The sequence below is a fragment of the Tyto alba genome, unplaced genomic scaffold, assembly GCF_018691265.1.
Source record: "Tyto alba isolate M040663 unplaced genomic scaffold, T.alba_DEE_v4.0 Super-Scaffold_40, whole genome shotgun sequence".
Classification (NCBI taxonomy): Eukaryota; Metazoa; Chordata; class Aves; order Strigiformes; family Tytonidae; genus Tyto; species Tyto alba.
In genome coordinates, this window is record NW_024881316.1 from 35,147,846 (window position 1) to 35,167,364 (window position 19,519).

At 40.7% G+C, this 19,519-nt stretch overlaps 1 protein-coding gene across 1 annotated transcript; it reads left to right on the forward strand.

Annotated features, from left to right (window-relative positions):
* Positions 1 to 3,339: 3,339 nt before the first annotated feature.
* Positions 3,340 to 16,471, forward strand: CUNH2orf50 (chromosome unknown C2orf50 homolog). The gene is made up of 4 exons (XM_009973398.3): positions 3,340 to 3,420; positions 12,550 to 12,681; positions 14,990 to 15,029; positions 15,676 to 16,471. The coding sequence occupies exons 1-4, from the start codon at positions 3,362 to 3,364 to the stop codon at positions 15,865 to 15,867; spliced, it is 423 nt and encodes a 140-aa protein (XP_009971700.3). The 5' UTR covers positions 3,340 to 3,361; the 3' UTR covers positions 15,868 to 16,471.
* Positions 16,472 to 19,519: the final 3,048 nt, after the last annotated feature.

Here is a 19,519-nt window from a genome sequence, read left to right on the forward strand (position 1 = left end):
GTATCTTGCTGACACCAGCTGCCTACAGCTTCCCTGCCCGTACTCTGGGATGCTGTTTTGCACAAGTTAAACATAGTGCAGTCATTGGAAAAAAACAACCAACCAACCAAACAAACAAACAAAAAAAAACTTAAATGGGAAAAAGAAAAAAGAAAAATGTTGGCCTCTACCTTGCTTTGCCCACTGCAAGATGGGAGGCTAAAGTGTAACTAGGAGGCAGTACTGGTGATGGAACCAACCAACCGTTTTTAGACCCTGTCCTTGTTGCCTATCTTCATCTTCTCCTTTGCTGAAAGCTCCTGTTCAGGTTTCCTGGACATCTATTTTCAGTGAGGACACACACCACATGACTATGCTCAAGACAATCTAACCCTGGTCATTGAAATGGGAGCTTTATTTTGTACTGTATCTTCCACGTTATTTTTCTGTTCTCATCAGTGTATTTATTTGCAGGTTCATTTCCCAGATAAATGCTTTTGAGATACTGTCTCAGCTGTAACATCCAGAATCCGGATTTTAACAAAGCAGCTCCCTTTTTCTTCATCTAGAGATCTTGTAACTTCGAAGCAAGAATATCTATTGTTTTAATACACTTCACGAATCCAATCACATTTTTATTTTTAGCAGAGAGCACTTCAGATGTCTTTGGGATGTTCTACGTTTGTTTTCTCATTGTTCTCTTTGGGTTTTAGTGACAGAAATTAGAATTACAAGCACTAGCAGTATTGTTCTATTGACTGAAGATCAATACCAGATTGCTTTTCTCCCCTCATAGCTGACAGCTCCATCCTCCTCTGACATCAGAAATATTCATCAGAGTTACAATCATTTTACATACTTTTTATCTTGACACTATCATGAAAGGCTTAGAAGACACAATGCTTTTCACATATCACCTCCTTTAATGCTGCCTTTTCTTTCCTCTTGGAGAGACACAGAGATGGTTGAAAGTGACTTTCTGGGGAAAGTTACAGCCATAATTCAAACTAGCAGATGCCTAATGTCATCCACACGTTGTGACTGACTTAAAATAGCACATAAACCTTTAAACTACAAAGCTATGGATCTCTTTTTTAGCATAAACAACTCCAGACATTTGGCATCTCTATTTCCAATGTGAAAAAGCTGCATATTGCACAAGTGAAAGACACACAGTTGCTCAGAAAACACTGAAAACTGACAGTGCAGTTTATGGCATCTCCTACTCTGGGGCTGCTGCCGGCTGTGCCTCCATAGCAGGACACGTTGTCACAGAGATGGTGGTTTCTATAGCAGCGAGTTCTATATAAACAGCTTGACTTGTCCCTTGCCTAGGTAATCTTTATGTGGTGTAAGGAAGTTGGGAGAGAAGAGGCACAAACCTGCATCTATGCATGCTGCAGGCAGGCTCTGAGCAAGCATCGCACTGGAGGCTCTGTGGGGACCAGCTACCCCTGGATTTCTAGACTGAAATTCTGTAGCTATTCATTTTACTGATCGTTTCTATCAGGGAGAAGGTACCCTGAGGAATTCCCAATTTCCCAGCCACTCTGCACTAAAACCACCTCTGTTCCTTGGCTTCCTGTGCTGATGGGGGCTGTTCCCTCATGCCTACAGGCACAGACCCCCCGTGGGTGCCACATAACACATCCCCCAAAACATTCATCAATACCCGACACCTCCACACCTGCCTTCCACCATTCATATCATACCACACCCCATGGCTCCCCTGGACTCCCTAGCCCTCCCCAGGACTGCCCCATGCTCTGCCTCGTAGGCTTCCCACCCCTCCAGTACCAGCCAGCCAATACCTGCTCTGTGCCAACACCACCCAGAGATACACTGGGCTACACTGCCCATCACTCCTGGCCTAAAAAGTGACCCCCCATTCTGCTGAACTCATTAGGGTGTGCAGATATATGGGATCCTGTACCTGGTGGCACCTGGTTCCTACATACATAGTCCCTCTGCTCTATATGCTGTCCAGAATGAATTCAAGGGTTGCGCCTGATCCTGTTCTTCATCCCAGTACAAATAAGAAAAAATAATATTCTACAAGGTACGTTTCATCTGGTTCATTTGAGGATCACAGATGTCAGATTTGCTACTTAGATGATATTTTTAAATTCCAACCATGCAATGGCATATTACCACATTTAGCACGTTGCTTAAGAACACCGAACAGCGTTGCAACACAGCTTCTCATGCTAAAGCAACCATTTTCTGAACAGTGAATCAGCTCACAACCACTGGACCTGTTGGTTAGGTCAGTTTTCATTGGGATTAGGCATGCTTCATTTGTCCAGTGATATCATCAGAAGTTATGCCATCCTCTGGCCAGATACTATACTTGTATTTAAGTTAAAACACACATTATCCCACAGTACACACAAAGATGAGCAGGGACCAAAACAGAAGCACATCATCACATACATAACCCTGCCCTGCTTCCTAATCAGCTTCTCCTGTCTGTGCCAAAACCCATGAGGGCCAAAATGGTGACTCCGTCCCAGACTGACCCTTCTCCTGACCATGCTTTTTGCATCACTGGCCAAGTAAAAAGGCAAGACAGGTGAAGGACTAACATGTATAAGTTAAATATTTAAGGAATAAGGAATGCTTACACTTTGGAATAAAAACTTGCCAATTTGCATATTAAAAACTACACCAACACAAAGCACTGCTAGCAATAGTGTCTGTTGCTGAAAGGAAAAAATGTCCTTTCCTGGTTTATCCTTTAAGGGCCTAAAATTCCCCTGTAGACAGGATTTTCAGAAGCATAACTTACTCCACTAGCTTTCTTTGAGAAAAATGTCCAGCTCAGTCAATAGAAGTTTTGCTTGAGTAAAAGCTACTTCTTTAAACAAAATGTGAGGAAATTACAACCTGACAGGTTTGGGTTTTCAAAACACACACAGAGTTGCTCCCATCAAACAAAGGGAGTTTTAACATTGATTTTAATGGAGGAGCTCCTTTTCTGATGAGTGCTTACACGAACCTCTCCCTCAAAACTGTCATGCACTTTCCAGAATGATAAGTAAGTCAAAAAATACCCTCTCCCTACTGACTGGTTGTGATATATTATTTACTGGCAGCTTTTAAAAAATAAAGTTATTCACCATTTAAATATCAAGTGTAAATTTGTCTTCAACTTATCTGCATTAATCCTTTTGTTATTAAATCAATTAGTGTGCTGGTTTAGAAAATTCCCCAGGACATAAATTTCCATGGCACAGACGTTTATTTGAACTGTAAACAGAAGCTGAGTGTTGCTATGGTGTGATCTTTTCCTCAAAGTCTATTTACTTCTCCCAGTCAACAACAGTATGAATAGTGGAGTCCATAAAACAGAAAGTATAAAGGAAAGCAGCCATCACACACCATGACACTGAGAAGTCCTTATTCTAAGAAAATGAATTTGAACACTCAACATAAACAAAGGTATGTAGAAGAGCAAGATAAACTTTTCTCTTTTTTTTTTTGGGGGGTTAAAAATGGTACTTGAATCTGTATTTTGTGATAAAAGCTTTAAAAAGAAGCAGCAGTTTGAAAAGCCTGCATTGATTGTTCCTGTTTTGTAGTCTTCCCGCAAAACTGTAAGTTTGTGCAAGTTAAGGTATGCAGCCTAAGTGAATATTCACATTACAGCAAGTTAATGAGACTCAGGAGGAATGGAAACAGGCAAAGAGCAAAGAGCAAACAGATACAGCACAGAGATGCCTCTTGCAAAATCCCTAAATTAGCTTTTTGCAAGAGTATGGTACCATTTTAACTACTGAGCTAGTACAGGCTATTTCCAAAATGGATATTCTCATTCACCAGCAAAACTTTTGTCTCCTGTGAACTGCCCTCCTACTGGAACTACAAGTATAAGAAAGTTTCTGCTTCTTATTTTATGCTAATGGCATAGGTGGTTTTCATAATCAGACTTGAAAAAAAGGCAGTCCAAACACATCCTTAATTCTCCAGCTGTCAGGTTCAAGTATATAGACAAAACTCTTATGAAAGAAGAATGGCTGGAATTAGGAGTATAAATCATATCAAACAGATAAAAACCACATACTTTCCTCTAACAGAAGACTGGAAATTTAAGTTATTTTTCTGCAAAGTCTCCCACTCAACTTCTCCCTTTACTTCTGGATAATCCCCTTTTTAAACAGCAAATAAGTAACAGAAAGTATCATGCAATAGAATGCAATCACTTAATAATAAACTTCTTCCACTAAGGTGGGGAATGCTGCTGTGCCCACCCACAGAGCAGGCCCTGGCACTATTTTCCTAGTGTAGGTGTCATTTTCGACATCTGCAGGTCGAGCACCACACGGGCACCTCCGCCGACCTCACAGCTAACATAGGTCTAGGCAACACATCTGCAGTAGCAGGCAGAGTGGATCTGCGGAGCGAAACCAGCAGTTGCTAAGGGCTCACAAGGATGTTTAACCCACCCTGCAGGCGAGGGGCTGCCTGCTCTTCCCTGGCCTGCAGCGTTAACAGCCATGTGCAGCTGGAGCGTGGGTGCAGCTCGCCTTCCCCAGCAGCAACCCAGGCACCCCCGCAGCCTGCCTGTTCCAAAACCACCCCGTGGCACAACCCAAAATACAGGAAGTGGAGATGACTGGGAGATTTGCTTGAAAAACACTCTTAACTGGGCGTCAGATGTGAGTATTGACTCACTCATAGTCATCTAGTGCATCTGACAGCCTGATGTTCCTGCCTTTCCCTACTGCTGTCCTAAAAAGACATAGGTCCTCTTGCAGGTTTGCTATGGATCTGCTGGCAGTGCATGGATTTCTCAAGTATCCTAGGACTATCCAAATTGCAGTAGGTTCCTCTTTATGCGACTAACTCAACTGACCCAACTAATTTTGCACAGGTTAGTCAATCTTAAACAATTTAGAATACATTTAAAGGATCCTTAGCATGCACAGCAGACAAGAACCAGGATTTGCAGAATTCTCCTTTCATGGTTTAAACTACCAATGACCTGAAATGCTGCAGCAGATCATCAAGCACAAAAAAGGACATCTAAATATCCCTATTTTGGTTGCTATCTTTTCTACTCAGTTAAAAACATACAGAAGCCTTGAGTAGTCTGACCAGAAGCCAAGGATGCTGGTAGCTCAATAACCCAGAGCTTTGAGACACCTGCTGTTCAGCAGCAGGAATGATGGAAGCTGTAGGAGATCTCACCTGACATGGGGTTCTCCATGTTGCCAGGCTGCTGGCCTAATGCTGCTCTCTGTCCCGGGGCTCCAGATCCTTTAAGTATTTTGAAAATCGTGCTTCTCATTCATCAGAGATTCACTGATCTCATCATATTTCAAGCTGAAATATTTCAGGTTGAACAGGTCAACAATTTTCCACAATCCCAGTATTGCTGAAAAGTTTTTTTATGAAGTCTATGTAGAAGAGGCTGGTATGTGCACTTATGTCAGTGCTGTGATCAAAACTGGATTTTTAAAGAGAAGTACATAATCCTCATACTGCACATGCGCAGACTACGTGGATAATTCACACAAAAAGTAGGATAAGGTCTTGCCCTTTTCTCATTAAGTGGCCAGTTGTAATAAATTAGGATTTTATCCTAATTCTGCAACTGCATTTTCAAATGCATAGCTGTCTACTGCTTTGGAAGTTTTCTAAACTTAAGCAGTAACCTAAGTAAAAGGTTTTCTAAAAACTGGGAGCTGTTCTGAAAACTGGAATATAGCCCATCCTAAGAGTCAGACTCTCATTTGCTTCATTAAACTGTAGCAGGATCTTTAATGAAGCATCTGGTAAAATGAAAGTCTGGTCTGAAAGCTGTTCAAAGTCTGTTTGGCTGCCCTGGCCCTAAGGCCTAGCTGTTTTCCTTTCATTTTTGCCTTACGGTTGGAGTATTCGCATGTGAACTGTTGCACAATTGAGCTAAAAATACAAAGCCCCAAACACATCCAGAAAGATTTCACATTGTTTTGGCTGTCCATTTCTTCAAGGAGCAAGTGTTTCCAGCTCCACAGCAAAACAAAGAAGCTCTCTACAACCGTAGAAGGAATAAGGCTGAACTGAACCACAGAACAGTGCAGGTGATCCAAGAAATGAATGGCAGAATGGACTGTGCCTTCCTGGTACACTCTGTTACTTTCCTTTCTAGGTCTCATGGAGCATCTGCCCTGCTGGGCAGGAGCAGTGTATGAGGTCACATCAGGCAGGGACAGAGAACGGAGCAAGTTAGGTAAAGGTCTGACAGATCTGCATAACACAGGCAATGCGACCAGTGATCAAATCCTGCTGAGCCTGGAGCAGAGAAGGCTGTGGTAGACCCAAGATCAGTCGCCCACTATCTGCAAGGAGGATACTGGAAAGATGGTGGTGCTCGGTGGGAGGACGAAATAAAATGGGCACAAGTTGAAACAAAAGAGGCTCTGATTGTAGAAAAGGCGAAACTTCTTCATCATGAGGACGGCCAAGTGGTGAGACATTACCCAAAAAGCTTGTGCAGTCTCCATCTTTGGAGGCTTTCAAGACCAATGGCACCAAGCCCTGACCAGCTGGTTTGATCTCATAGCTGACCCTGCTCTGAGGAGCAGGTTGGGCTTGAGAACTCCTGAGGTCCCTTCAGACCTGAATTCTCCTATGATCTCAGGAAACTTGCCACCAGATTCCAGCGTATCAAAGAAAAGGTTATACACAAAGCCCCCTACATCCAATTATGGAAATGTCCTGCCTCTAAGAAGAACTTCCTTCTAATTCCCAACTGTCAGAATTGGCCACATATCAGCCTGAAGTGTGATTTAACACTAGCTTCTACAGTTAAAAAGGAAACCTACAGTAATAGCTGAAATGAAGATGCTAAAAGCTTTGCTGAAAAACAGATAAAGCTTGTGATTGACATGTTCAGACAAGGCTTCCCAATTTTAGACTCTGACAGTTATCTTGAAAAAAAACTAAAAGGAAGTAGCTCAATTCTCAGCCAACAGAACTTGCAAAGGTTAAGAATGTTTGAAAAAAACAGGTCCCTTTCATTCAATAGCTGGAAACACGATTTAAAACAAATTTTATGTACCCCAATTTGAAAACTTTACGTAACTTGCAGCAGAGAATTTTTGATATCTCACATCAAAACAGAAAGTTAATGTTCTGTCTGAACATGGTGAGTAGATGGTAAATTAAATATTTAGTTTATTAAAGTGCATATTAACAAATAGACTCTTAGCTACAGAAGGAGATAGCTAAGAAACAGAGAATAATTCAAAAAATAACTGAACAGCATCTTGAGCATTGAAATATATAGTGATGCGCACCTGGAATATTGCAATTCACAGGCTAAAATACTTCTAGAAGTACTACAGTGCCCAGGTAGCAGAGAGAAAACTGAATCTCTGTAGTATTTGTGGGGCAGCTTCTCTGCGGCGGTTGCAAACTGACCTGTAAGCTGATGCTGTTAACAGATGCGTACCACACGAACACAGAAAAGCAGGGCTACGCCAGACTTCAGAGGTCAAACTGCTGCCTTAGGTACTTCAGCAGTATGAAGCACAGCCTTTTCAGAAGTACTTAATCACTTTATACGCTGAAATTCTCTTAGACCTGTTAATGAACTGTGCAAGAGAACAGTGAGGATGAACAGAATAAAGCCAAGCTTCACTATGCAGTTACCAGAGCTCCCTGCTGTGGTGAGGATGTGACTTGAACAACTCTAACGAAGACAACTTCAGGTGTCCGTGCAACATTGCACTTCTTGACAGGGTCTAAACTCTAAGACCAAAGTTATGTGAACTAGGAACTGAAAACATTCCTCAGCCAGTAAGGAACACTTATATTTACAGTTCTTTCTCCTTGAGCCAGATACTTCCAGACATCCCTACTCACACACCAGCCCTGCAGTGCTCCCTCCCTGAAATCCCATCACCTTGCTCAGGTGGCAGGTTTAAGTAGAAGACTTTAATATAACAGGCCTGCATAGTCTATGGAATAGCTGCTGTTTAATATTTTTTTCAAGTAAATAATATTTTTTCAAATAAATAATTTTTGTTTCAAATAAAGCAAACTGTGTATCGGTAGCTAACATATTTTGCAACACTAGAATTTTTAACACTAGAATTTATATTATAAGAAGAGGATGAAAAAAAATCACAACAGATTTCTTACAGTCTGCATTACAGCTTTGATTTTGTTTTGAAGTGTCAGACTCTGTGTCACTGGAAGCAGACATTCCCTCGGTGGTATTTTTATGCTACCGACGCAACAGACGCTCAACTTGCCAGGTTCTCTCAGCAGAACTCCATTAAGATAAGAAAGAAGTTTATATTTTTTTATGAAAGATACAACAAAACTTAACACATGAGGCCTTTAATCAAGCAGCTACATAATCGTTTAAAATGAGTTTTACTCCAGACTGGCAGTTTGCAGGATTTGGTTTCATTTTGGCCACATACAGCAACCCAGGGCACTCTGCTCCTGCCAAATCAAGACACAGCTTGTCAGCAGGATCCATCACCTCTGGGCTTTCTAGGGCCCGTGGTGGTTAACACCCAAGGCTGGTGAGAAAGAACAAGGATGTCAGTAATGCTTTGCCACCCATCACTTCTGGGTGCTCAGCATCCTTGGACCCATTGCATCTGTGTTTTCAAATGTGTGTGTTTCTTAAATCTCTGCAATACCTCACAAACACAAACTTTCTTACATTAAAATTGCTTTGCTGTCCATCAAATCACTATCACACCCCTTGGAAATTTGTTCTTCACAGATAACGTGATATGGCTGTGATCTTTCTTCTTTTACTTGTGGTCTTGTTGAGACACAAGCATGAGATACTATGCATCTTCTCCTAAATACAGCAGCAGATCTAGGAGTGGGAGAATTCTGGACTCCCTCTTCCACGATCTGAACTGCACAAAATATAGCATGAACGTTTGGCAACACAGTCCTTAAAGTTTAGAAGACATAGCTTTTGTAGGGAAGTATCCCAACACAGTACTGACTTATGAAAAAAGTGCAAACCAGCACTGGATGTAAAGGAGAAATCTGGGAAGCACAGATGAGCTAAAAAAGATTTTGGACCTTATTCCTCCAAGTAGGACCACAGGGGAAAATCAGATTAGGGTCTCACTGACTCTGACAGCGCCCATCTTGCACCAACATGCACTTCTAACCAAAGTAGCAATACATTCATCTCCTGTTATTATTTCCCTCCTGTAACTGATATATTCTTGCATCTAACCAAGTGATTTCTATTAAGTTTTTCAGTGTTTCAGAATAAGCCTCTGAAGTCTGTCTTCCAGTGAAATCTATGAGAACTTACTGAGATTCAATAAATTTGTTACTCTGAAAAACAAAACAAATTTAGAAAAAACAGCTCAGAAATTGTCTCTAGACAAGGACATCAAACTACTGACTAACATAAATGATCAATTTCAAGAAATGTGTATTTTAAAAATAAGGCAGTGCATATGAAGACAAACACTAGCTCAAGTCTCGCATAACTGATACTGCAATACCCTCTTGTGGTCAAATAAAAATGTTTGTCCAAACACCTGAACTTTTTCCTCCACGAAAAGCCTCTCTAATCATCTCTTCCTTTGACAAGGGGAAATAACTCACATATCTTTCACAGATGAATTTGTAGTGCGTATTATCACCTGCCTGGCAACAACCAAAGACTATCCTCAGTCAAGTTCTTTCTCAGAATGATGGGCACTGACACTGCTTGTCACATAAACTAAACCCAAAACAAACTCCTAAGCAAAAGCACCATTTCCTACAGTGACTTTTTTCAAGTTTCATATCCCCAACCAGAAAAAATAAAGATGCAATAAAGATGCTATCATCAATTTGCATAGATACGTAAGCCATGAAGCCACAATAAACATCAACCTATTCTGCCACAGGTTGAAAAGAAGTACAGAATAAATCAGTCATACCAATTCAGATGAACTCCCTGCCTAAATGCCCCAAGTTGTTATAGTGAACAAAATGTTAAACTGGCAGGATGTAATATGAGGGGAAACAGTTCAGTATCTGCAGCAGTTCTGCTGAGCTGTTAATCTAGTAAATGGCCTAAATGGGCTACTAGTATATCCAATAAGGAGTCTAGAGTAATGCCCAGAAATGTCATCCTTGCACTCACCCTGATGTGCTTTAATGGTGCATAACCACTCCCTTAATGACTTTTGGTCCCAACAGAAAATGGGATAATTTTAAAAATATCAGCTCTTAGTGATCTGTCTTTGGCACAGCAGCTACATTTTAAAGTCATATTATTATAATATGTTTTAAAACCCAACTTATTTAAATAGCCATGATCCCATTCTCATCTGTTATTTCCAGAGAAATGGCTTGAACACTATGAAGTGTCCAATACCTGCATATAGACTCATAACTTTGTTTAAAGCCTAAAGACTTACTTCTTTTCTGAGGTTGTATGGTCTCAGACCAACAGATCTGGCTTTACCCTGTGAGTTCACTTTCAGTAAGATGTTCAGAGAGGCACTTCATAGCCCTACACCTGCACGAAAACCAGGGTAGTTACAACTCCTGCATCTTTGCAGACACCACTCAATGGCACAGTCTTTAAACACCTGCTTGTAATCTTTCCATCCAGTTTATTCAGTGGCTACAAGTAGTCATTTGGAAGCTATGTACTCAGTACAATAACCATTTTTAGATCATTATTATGTTTAATTTGAAGAAATTGAATTGAGGGAATGATCAGAATTAAAACAACCCAGGAACTTTGTAAACAAGAACTAAAAACCATTCCATGAACAGGAACAGACATCCCATCAGGATCCTTTCCTGACATGATCAAGAGCTAAAACCCCATGTGCAATGATTAATGCACTGGGTCTTGCAAACACGCCTCAGCTTCCCTTTAAAGCAGTTTGACGCTGCTAAAACCCCATTTTCCAACCAGCTGCACACACTCCAACTTGGAGAGGACTCTGGAACGAATGCAGAAGGATAAGCAGATTCCACTGAGACAACTATCAGGCCAGGTTGGCAAACAGTTCATTTCTTCAGTTCATGATAATGCTCTGTGGATATGACTTCTTTTGTTTTTTGGCTGAAAGAGATAAAAAACACTATTCAGGTTTCAATTATCTCAGAAAACAAGCAAACAAACAAAAAGTCTACTAAAATTTCAAACCCAAAGCAAACACTGTGATTTGAGGTAGTCAAACATTGTGATTTGAGGTAGAGTTTACCTCTTCTTAAGTTATGTTATTGCAATCTTCAAAGTCAGAATAATTTTTCCAAATATAGAAGTATTTCTTGCTCTAATATGTCTACATGAAGTGTTTGGATTGTTGTATAGTTGTAACTATTTTAAAAGAAATTATTTGTCAAATTCAGCATGTATTGCCCAATACTGCAAACAAGTAAGTTTGCCAAAAAAACCCTAAAAATTCAATTCAAAGTTCATTGGCATTTACCAGGAAGATGAAGCAAGAGGCCAGAATTCATCTGCAGATAATCCACACTATTCAAAAACAAGTCAGTCAAGAATTTCAGAGGAAATTCACACTTAAAACACTCCATTTTCCTGCAAGGTCAGAAATACTTGAGGAAGTGACTTCATACCACAAAAGCCCAACAGGCTGACTGTAAAGACAAACAATGACATTTTGGACACTGTTTTGAAAATTCCCACTTTGTATACTAATAACCCTTTAACGTTACTTAAAAACTACTTCTCATAGTTGCTTAATACCCTCTGCAGAAACCTCTAGGTACTTAAAAAGCACTTTTGATGATCTCTGGCTGCTTTTTTTTTTTTTAATCTGAAAATCATGATCTTTCAAAGAACAGATTTGTTGAAACAACTTATTTCAAACAAATAAGGTCTGCCCCAAATACAGTTCAAGGCCCCAGCAGCTCTCCCACTGGGTCTCTGCTGCCTTTCTGGTGAATACTCACAAGTCAGACTTGTTTCCAATGGAGACAGTAAACACACCAGGGAAACCCAACAGCTTTCAGGAGATTTTGCTTCTGCTACGTAACCACAGCAAAAGTCCTCCTGCTATATTCAGCAGCAAACGCCACAGCACCCTTTGCTACTAAAGCAGACTTTATAGTTCAGAGGATTTTGAATAGAGAGTGGTCTCAGCTGCAAGCAGCAGTAACTGCCTCATCAGCTGAGAGTTTGCTGGTTACAGCTGGAGATCCAAGGGCTTTCAGTAACAGTAATTTCTTACAAAATTGCTGTTACCATGAAAACTCCCTCAGCATTCAAGCAATAAAGCAACATAAAGCTGTAGGAAATGACCACTAAATAAAAGGGAAGTAACCCAGTGCCGAGCACTGCCTGTCAGTGCTGCCACGTAGGTTTGTTTTCTGAAAGCACTCCAAATCAGCAGCTAAAAAGAAAAGGTTAGGAGAGGAGGAGCTTTGAAAGAGCACACAATATCAGGTTTCATTTTCCTAACAGTTACAATATACCTAAGAGGTAACTGAGGACACAATAAGTCTCAAAATGGACAAGTTGGGAAAGGATTCTGGATTCAGGAGAAATACCTTGGTTAGGTCTTGGCACCCAGCTACCACACCTCTGCGGCAACCAGCCTCAGCTCCATCTGTGTCTCTCGGCAGCACCCAACCCAGAAGACCTGTCCTTGCACAACCGGCTACTCGGGGCCGGGCAGCACTGCAGCAGGACCAGGTGCAACAGGATAAGATCTGGAGAGAGTCTGTGGAGGCCGAACAGAGAGGAAGAAACATCTGGTAAGTCACTTGTTGCAGTTCATTCCTCTTCTACTCATCCTGACAATGGTACTGATGCTCCCTAATAGTCTTAGGGCTTGATCTAAAGCCCACACTATCAAGGGAAATTTTCTTCTGCGGGGACTTTGGATCAGACTCTTGCACCTTTCTTTCTAAGATTATATGATCTCTGTTTTCCTTTACTGGACAAAATTTATGCTAATAGCTCCTGCCATGCAGGGCTTAAGTTGAAAAGAGATGCAAAGAATTGCATGCTAAGTATCTTTTAGCGTTACAGAGATTTCCACAATGAAGACATAAATGTGCCAACCTTTATAATTCATTGCAGACATACTGATATTATCAACTCTTCACATATTCTTGGAAATGGCTGAAATGGAAGCTGAACAGAGTGTTCTGCCAAAATATGATTTTGTATTCCCAATCTGTTCATCTGCTGAACATGACCCGTTGTTAGAGTTTCAGCTGACTCTGCATACATACAACCTAAGTTTTGACCGTGTATACATCAGTGACCTGAAGGAACCTGACATTAAGATCCTCTCTGTCTCTGTCACTTACTGTGAATAAGTGTTTATGCTCACACTTCAGTACAGAGCATGAGCATGCCTATTAGAAGAATATCCTTGGTAAAAGTAAAATCAGATCCTGTTCCAACTGTGCACTAGCTAAGCTAAGGAAAAGGAAGAACATCGCTCTCATGATTTTTTAGAATGGGAAAAGAAACCATCTGAAAAGCCCTGTTCTCCTCAGCCTTCTGGAGGACACACAAATCACAGCTCTGATTTCCCCAGAGATGCATCTGCACTCTTGTCTGGCTCCTTTTACCTGAGGGAAAGGCTGATGCCAGGACTCTGACTCCAGCAAAGCCAAGGCCATGGCAGCAATGTTAATCTAACTCAGTTGTGCACTCAGACTCTTCCCAAACAGGCCCAGCATGTTCCATTCCCTAGCTAAGGCAGCAGGATGGATTCTCTCTCTGCCTGCCCTCTGGGGTTCGCAGTCACGGATATGGGTGCAAACTCACCTTCAGGGGTAAGTAAGGTAACACATCATACAGCTGATGCACATCCTGCTCTCCAGTCTTAGCTACAAAGACAGAAACTCTTGTAAGAGGGTAGGATAGACATGTGAAGGACAGATGCCTAAAGCTGGATTCATCAGACTACATTTGTACAGCCTGAAGAGAACAGTCCTTCAGTTCCACATCCCCATCCCAAACACAGGGATGGGGAAAGGCTGCTATGTGTTGGTGCTTTGACCTGAAGTTGATATAGGTAAATGTCTGAGACCCAAGCATTTCTCAGTAATTAGCACCATCCAGTAACACCCACATCTGACACATTCAAATAGTGGCTGGCATAGCAAGTTAAAAAATTTTAGGACCTCTATGCTGTGCTGGTATACTAAGACATATAGTGATAAATACAGCTATCGGTAAGTAGCTTTTATTTCCACTTAGGGCATATCTGCACTCAACGTGGAGGGCGCAGCACGGAAATCTGATGCTCCTAGTTGCACGTGGTACACAGCTGCGCTGTACTGACGAGCTCGACTCAGAAGGACGTACAGCTTCAGCACTAGATCGATGAGCTTAGATGCAGCACTGTACAGACACAGGCAACCAGCTCAGAGTCAACCCAGGTGTCTCTTGAGCCTTGCTGAAAATGCAGCTGTAGATAACTGTTTCCTCTCTTGACCTCACAGTACTTTTACAATACCAGGTGAAATTTCATTTTCTCCATTTCAGGCCAGGGAAAGCAAAGGACAGAAAATCAAAGGACTTGTAGTCCCATACCAGGTATAGAACAGAGCTGAAGAGCAAAACTCAGGTCTTCTGACTCAATGTGCTCCTAGCACAGCTGCCTATCTGCACAAAATACTTCCGTGGGTGTTTACCTGCTCCGGGAATTCCAACCAGGGACTTCTGCTAGCAGAGTATTGGTCATTTAAAAACTAAGAAGCTGTGTCTTGCTCAAGGTATGGGTCAAAAGTTTGCTAGAGTGACTCAAGACTTTGCTAATTTATCTGCATTTGCACAAGGAATACACTGTGGACATGCTATCCTCTTCTTCCTTTAACAAAAAAAAATCCCACTCCTCCTGTAGTATAGGCTCTATATGGGAATAGATAAAATTGAGCTTCATCACAGAAAAGACAGGTTTCAGTAGAAAGAGTTCACAGGTATTAAGATCTGGGCTGTAAGTATCAAATTGAGCAGTTAAGTACGCATTCAAATACAACCAACATTAACTATTTTATTTAAAGACAGAAAATTTTACACTGCATTTTTTGCTTCTATTCCAAGGTACCAGAACTGGAGTTTCCTAAAGGACTATGACCTAATGGTAAGTTCCAAACAAACATTCAACTGTAATCCAGGCTCTTTTTAGTTTTCATCAATTTGAGGTAGGCTTATATTTCAAACTGAAGCATTCTTAGGCATATTGGCAAATGCTTTAAGACTAAAATATTTAGGAAAAATAAAAGAGAACTGAAGCGCTTTTCATCTGCTACCTGTGCCACAAAGAAATATAGTATGTGCATGTGTTCAACCTGCTTCAATATTAACAACTCCATAGAATGACAAGTGCTAGAAGAACCAACTTCTTTGGAGAAATTTGTAAGATAATGTCATCATGCTGAAATCCAAGCCACTTACTAAAAACAAAACTAAAATCCTCCCACACCATGACTATTCTAGAGCAGGCTAACTTCTGTCCCAGCTGACATTTTATGCAATGCATTTGAAAATTATTCATTTCCCTGTGTTATCCTATTCCCATGTAAGACCACAAGAAACAACAATTGTTTTAACTTATTCCTTCAACACTTTCATGTACATTCAGTGTGACATTTTTAAGTACATTAAAATTCTAATTTCAAAACCAAAAGTGCCAATATTATATTTATAATAATCTCAGTAGCTTGTATTTTTGTAACAAACAAAGGATCCAATTATGGAAATTTATTAATGGTCTTTGTTTTATCCAGGGTAAGAAAAAGGAGCAGAAGCCACTGCCAAACTATATGCCTGTGTTCTCAAGCAAAGTTCCCAACTCGACCAACCAGACCATTGGCAGTCGAATGAATACTGAACTTGGCAGGGCTCTGGTAAACATGGATTACTTCTTCAGCAGTGGAGCACAAAAGAGGAAACTTGAGGGTGAGCTCCAGCCTTGCTAGTGTTTCAGTAAAAATACAACAGTAACAAAGCAAGTTGAATGGTTCTAGCCAACAGACTCCATAGCATCTTAAAAAATTCCTCAACCTTTTTCTCAGAGAGGCCAATACTACTGTCTAGCATGGATTTTCTTTCAATAGCAAAGATGGATGTTGTCCAACAATGCCGTAGGAGACAATTCTCTTCATAGTTGGGGTGACTGAGCCGTATACAGGGAGCTAACACTACAGATCTCATCCATCTTCCCACGCAAGTCTACAGTAAGGTTTCCATTAACATCAGAAATAATGTGATTACAGCCCAAAGGCAATTTCTTCCTGAGTTTTTATCTCCTAAAAATAAACAATTAATGGAGATACACTCATATAAACAACATACTTTCAGTTCTGGAAGTCAGCACAATAAAATGCAGCACCATGTTGCATTTCACATAGTTAGCCAAGGATTCATCAGCTTCTGTCATCTGCATATTTAAGCTTGCTCTAAAGAATAAAATTTAAAGCACAAGACATGTTCTGTGCTATTCACCCCTCCCTGCTGAGGGAGGGAGACCAAATTTTTTCACACTAGTTTTAATTTTTGCTTCTTTAGATTTGCTGCTCTCAAATTCCCTTCTCTTTTTTTTTTTTTTTTTTTTTTTTTTTTTTTTTTTTTTTTTTTTCCCCTGGTTTAGCTGATGGAAACTCACTAACAAGGAAGTAGGCTTTCACATTCTGCTCTGAAGGCGTTTTGACTCAGTAACCTGTCTTACACTCTTAGGATCATCAACCTTGAATTTAACAGGTTCATAGTTCCTCAAATTAGTGCTTGCTCAGGGAAACCATCATCAAGCTAAATCAACACAATACCAAAACCCTGTTCACTAGTGCATCCTCATTACATAGGTACAAACTTTGTGTATGACTACTTGCTCCGTAGGGAAGAAGCAGCAATTAGCAGAGCATGGAGAGTGTATATACAATATCTGCCTGTTGAACTGTATGCTGCTTCTGTAGGATCATGCTCAGCCCTAGGTGGAGATCAACATAGAAGCAGTTAGCATTGCCCTGATACACCAGGCTGCAACCTCTCACCAGGCTGAGGTGGACAAATGTATACTTATGCTTTGCAACTACAGCTACTGTTTGGTTTTTTTTTATGATGAGACTGTAGCAGCAGAAGGCAGTTCAAAAGTACAAGAGGTGGTATGGAACAGTGCGATCACTGTCAACACCCAAGTGGTCTCTGGAAAATAAAAAAAAAGCCAAAGACACTGTAGAAAGAAGAGCCAAATCCCACTCACTGCAGTCATGGCACCAAGCAGCCCACCTCCCGGCTTCCTTGACACAGCAAGAACTGGAGGATTAAGGCTTTCAAGATGACAGCTAAGCTAACTAAAGAAGGATGACCACATCACGCAGTCAGCTCAAGTGAGAAGGACTGATTCCACTCCGTGCAGACATGAATTATGATAGACAACTGTGTTCAGACATCCCACATGGGTACCTTCTCTTTAAGAAAAAGACATATTGCTCAGCTAAAATGCTTTCTTCTCTCTCTTGTGAGCAGAAAACTGCACCAGGAACTGGTTTGTCTTCAACCATCTGAAAGGGAGAGAGTAGATCAAGCCTTTCCTTGTCCTTGGGTTTTCCAGAGCTTCTTCCAAAAACTGCCCAGGCGACTCAGAGGTTACATATTTATTGGTGACTAAACAGTACTGAAAGTCATTACACTTACATGCCTTACTCTGAGACATACTGAGCAGCCTCAACACTTGCTATGGGTCACAAACTCTATACTGAGTGGCTGATGTTCAATATCTGTCAGGCTCAATGACCATTTATAAATCATGGGGATTTTGTTTTTCAGCATGAAAGCATACGGAGCTCCATGTTTCTTAACCTCCAGATGGCACTCACTCCACATCACGTCATCCACTGAAAAGGACACTAAGTTATAGCAAGGCAGTGTTACACAACTCCTTTTTAATTTCAAGGGACATTAAATAATTCCAGATTCTTGACTCTGTTATGTGTGAATCCACAGAATCCCTCTCCCAGAGAGTTCCCACAAACTGACGGGTATGGGAAAGAGGATGGTCTAAGCAGCCCAAGACTTAATCCTTCCCCTTCACTTAGTACTGGCATTGTTTCAGCTGAAGCACTTCTCCCAGTTTTGGACAATACCTTCCATGTCTTACCCTGAAGATGTGGGCCACTAAGCAGAGTCTAGAGAAGCAATGATGATGACTGGAGTATGGGAAGATATGGCTTATGAGGAAAGATTAAAAAGACTGTTAAAGTTTAACCTGAAGAAGAAAAAGCAGTCTGGGAAAAGGGTAGCAGTTTTTAGATACAAGTATAACTCTGGAATGAGAAAATGAATAATTTGCACTTCACATGAGTGGCAGACAGTAGTAAAAATGACAGAATAGTAAAAATTATAGCAAGGAAGAATCATGTTAACTTTTTCGGAAGCTAGTGGTATGGCGAATAGAGCACTGGAATAGTTTCCCTGAGGCATCTCCACCTTTGAAAGTTAAACACACACATCCATTAAGAATTATGTATTTAATAGGGTTTGTCTTTTAGTGTATAAATAGAACGATCATCTGAAGAGCTTTTCATCAATTCTATGATCTGCACCAGAGTTGCTGGGATCAGAACACACTTTGCAAACATGATTTTTCAAACACATTCAAAAAGAATTTTAAAAAAATTCTATTTCAATTACACCAGGTTTAAAAAGATGGCACCTCTAAATACAGATTAATCACCTAATTTTTTGATAGAAAATATATTTCTAATTCTTCTAACTAATCACATAGAAAATGCTTTTCACAAAGTGTAGATGTGCCTCTTTTAATCACACACATCCGAGACGCTTGACTAGTGCCCTCCTGACAGCCACGTAAGAACACACCTCAAAGAGCACAGTCGTGTCATTATGTCACATGCATGAATGGCGATAACTAATTTTCTTTCAGCAATTTCAGGAAGCTTTTATTAATGAAGTGTAGTCCTGATTGTGCCCTTAATTAGATAAAGCACTCACTGAGATGCCAGGCAGTTCTGGCAGTGGCTACTTGCAGTGATTACATGTATACAGCACAGTAAGGCCCTTATATACCCCTGCACTCCTCAGCTGTACTTCTTAGCACAGGTCACTTCAGTCCAACAGATCACAACAGGAAAGACTGTATGTATACTTGAAGTGAAGCCAAAAGATGAAAGGATTTTTGGCTCAATTATCAAAATGTGCAACCTTGGAAAATGTTGCAAGATCACAGCAACCCACTTGGTACTGCCTCTTCTGATGTGGAATTAAATTAATCCCTTGACTTGCTGATTAAGATAATTTAAATGACTCTAAAATACCAGTGGGCAACAACTGGATAGGAGTAGCTCTGTTCCCCCCACCCCAAAACTCCAGTTCATTCCTATTTCCTGTTGAAATCAATAGCAACTCTTAAGCACTTGACATCTTAATAACTATCTCTAAGGTGAAAGTGACTGGTTAGAGAACAGAAGTCTCCCATGTGGAACAGATCTGATAATCCACGTGTTATGGGAACTGTGTGTAGAGCTGGACGCCTTATTTTGTTCAATTATTACACCTTCCTTGGAAATATAAGTTATTTTATGCTGCAGCAGTTAGTCCTCCTCTGGTACCTAG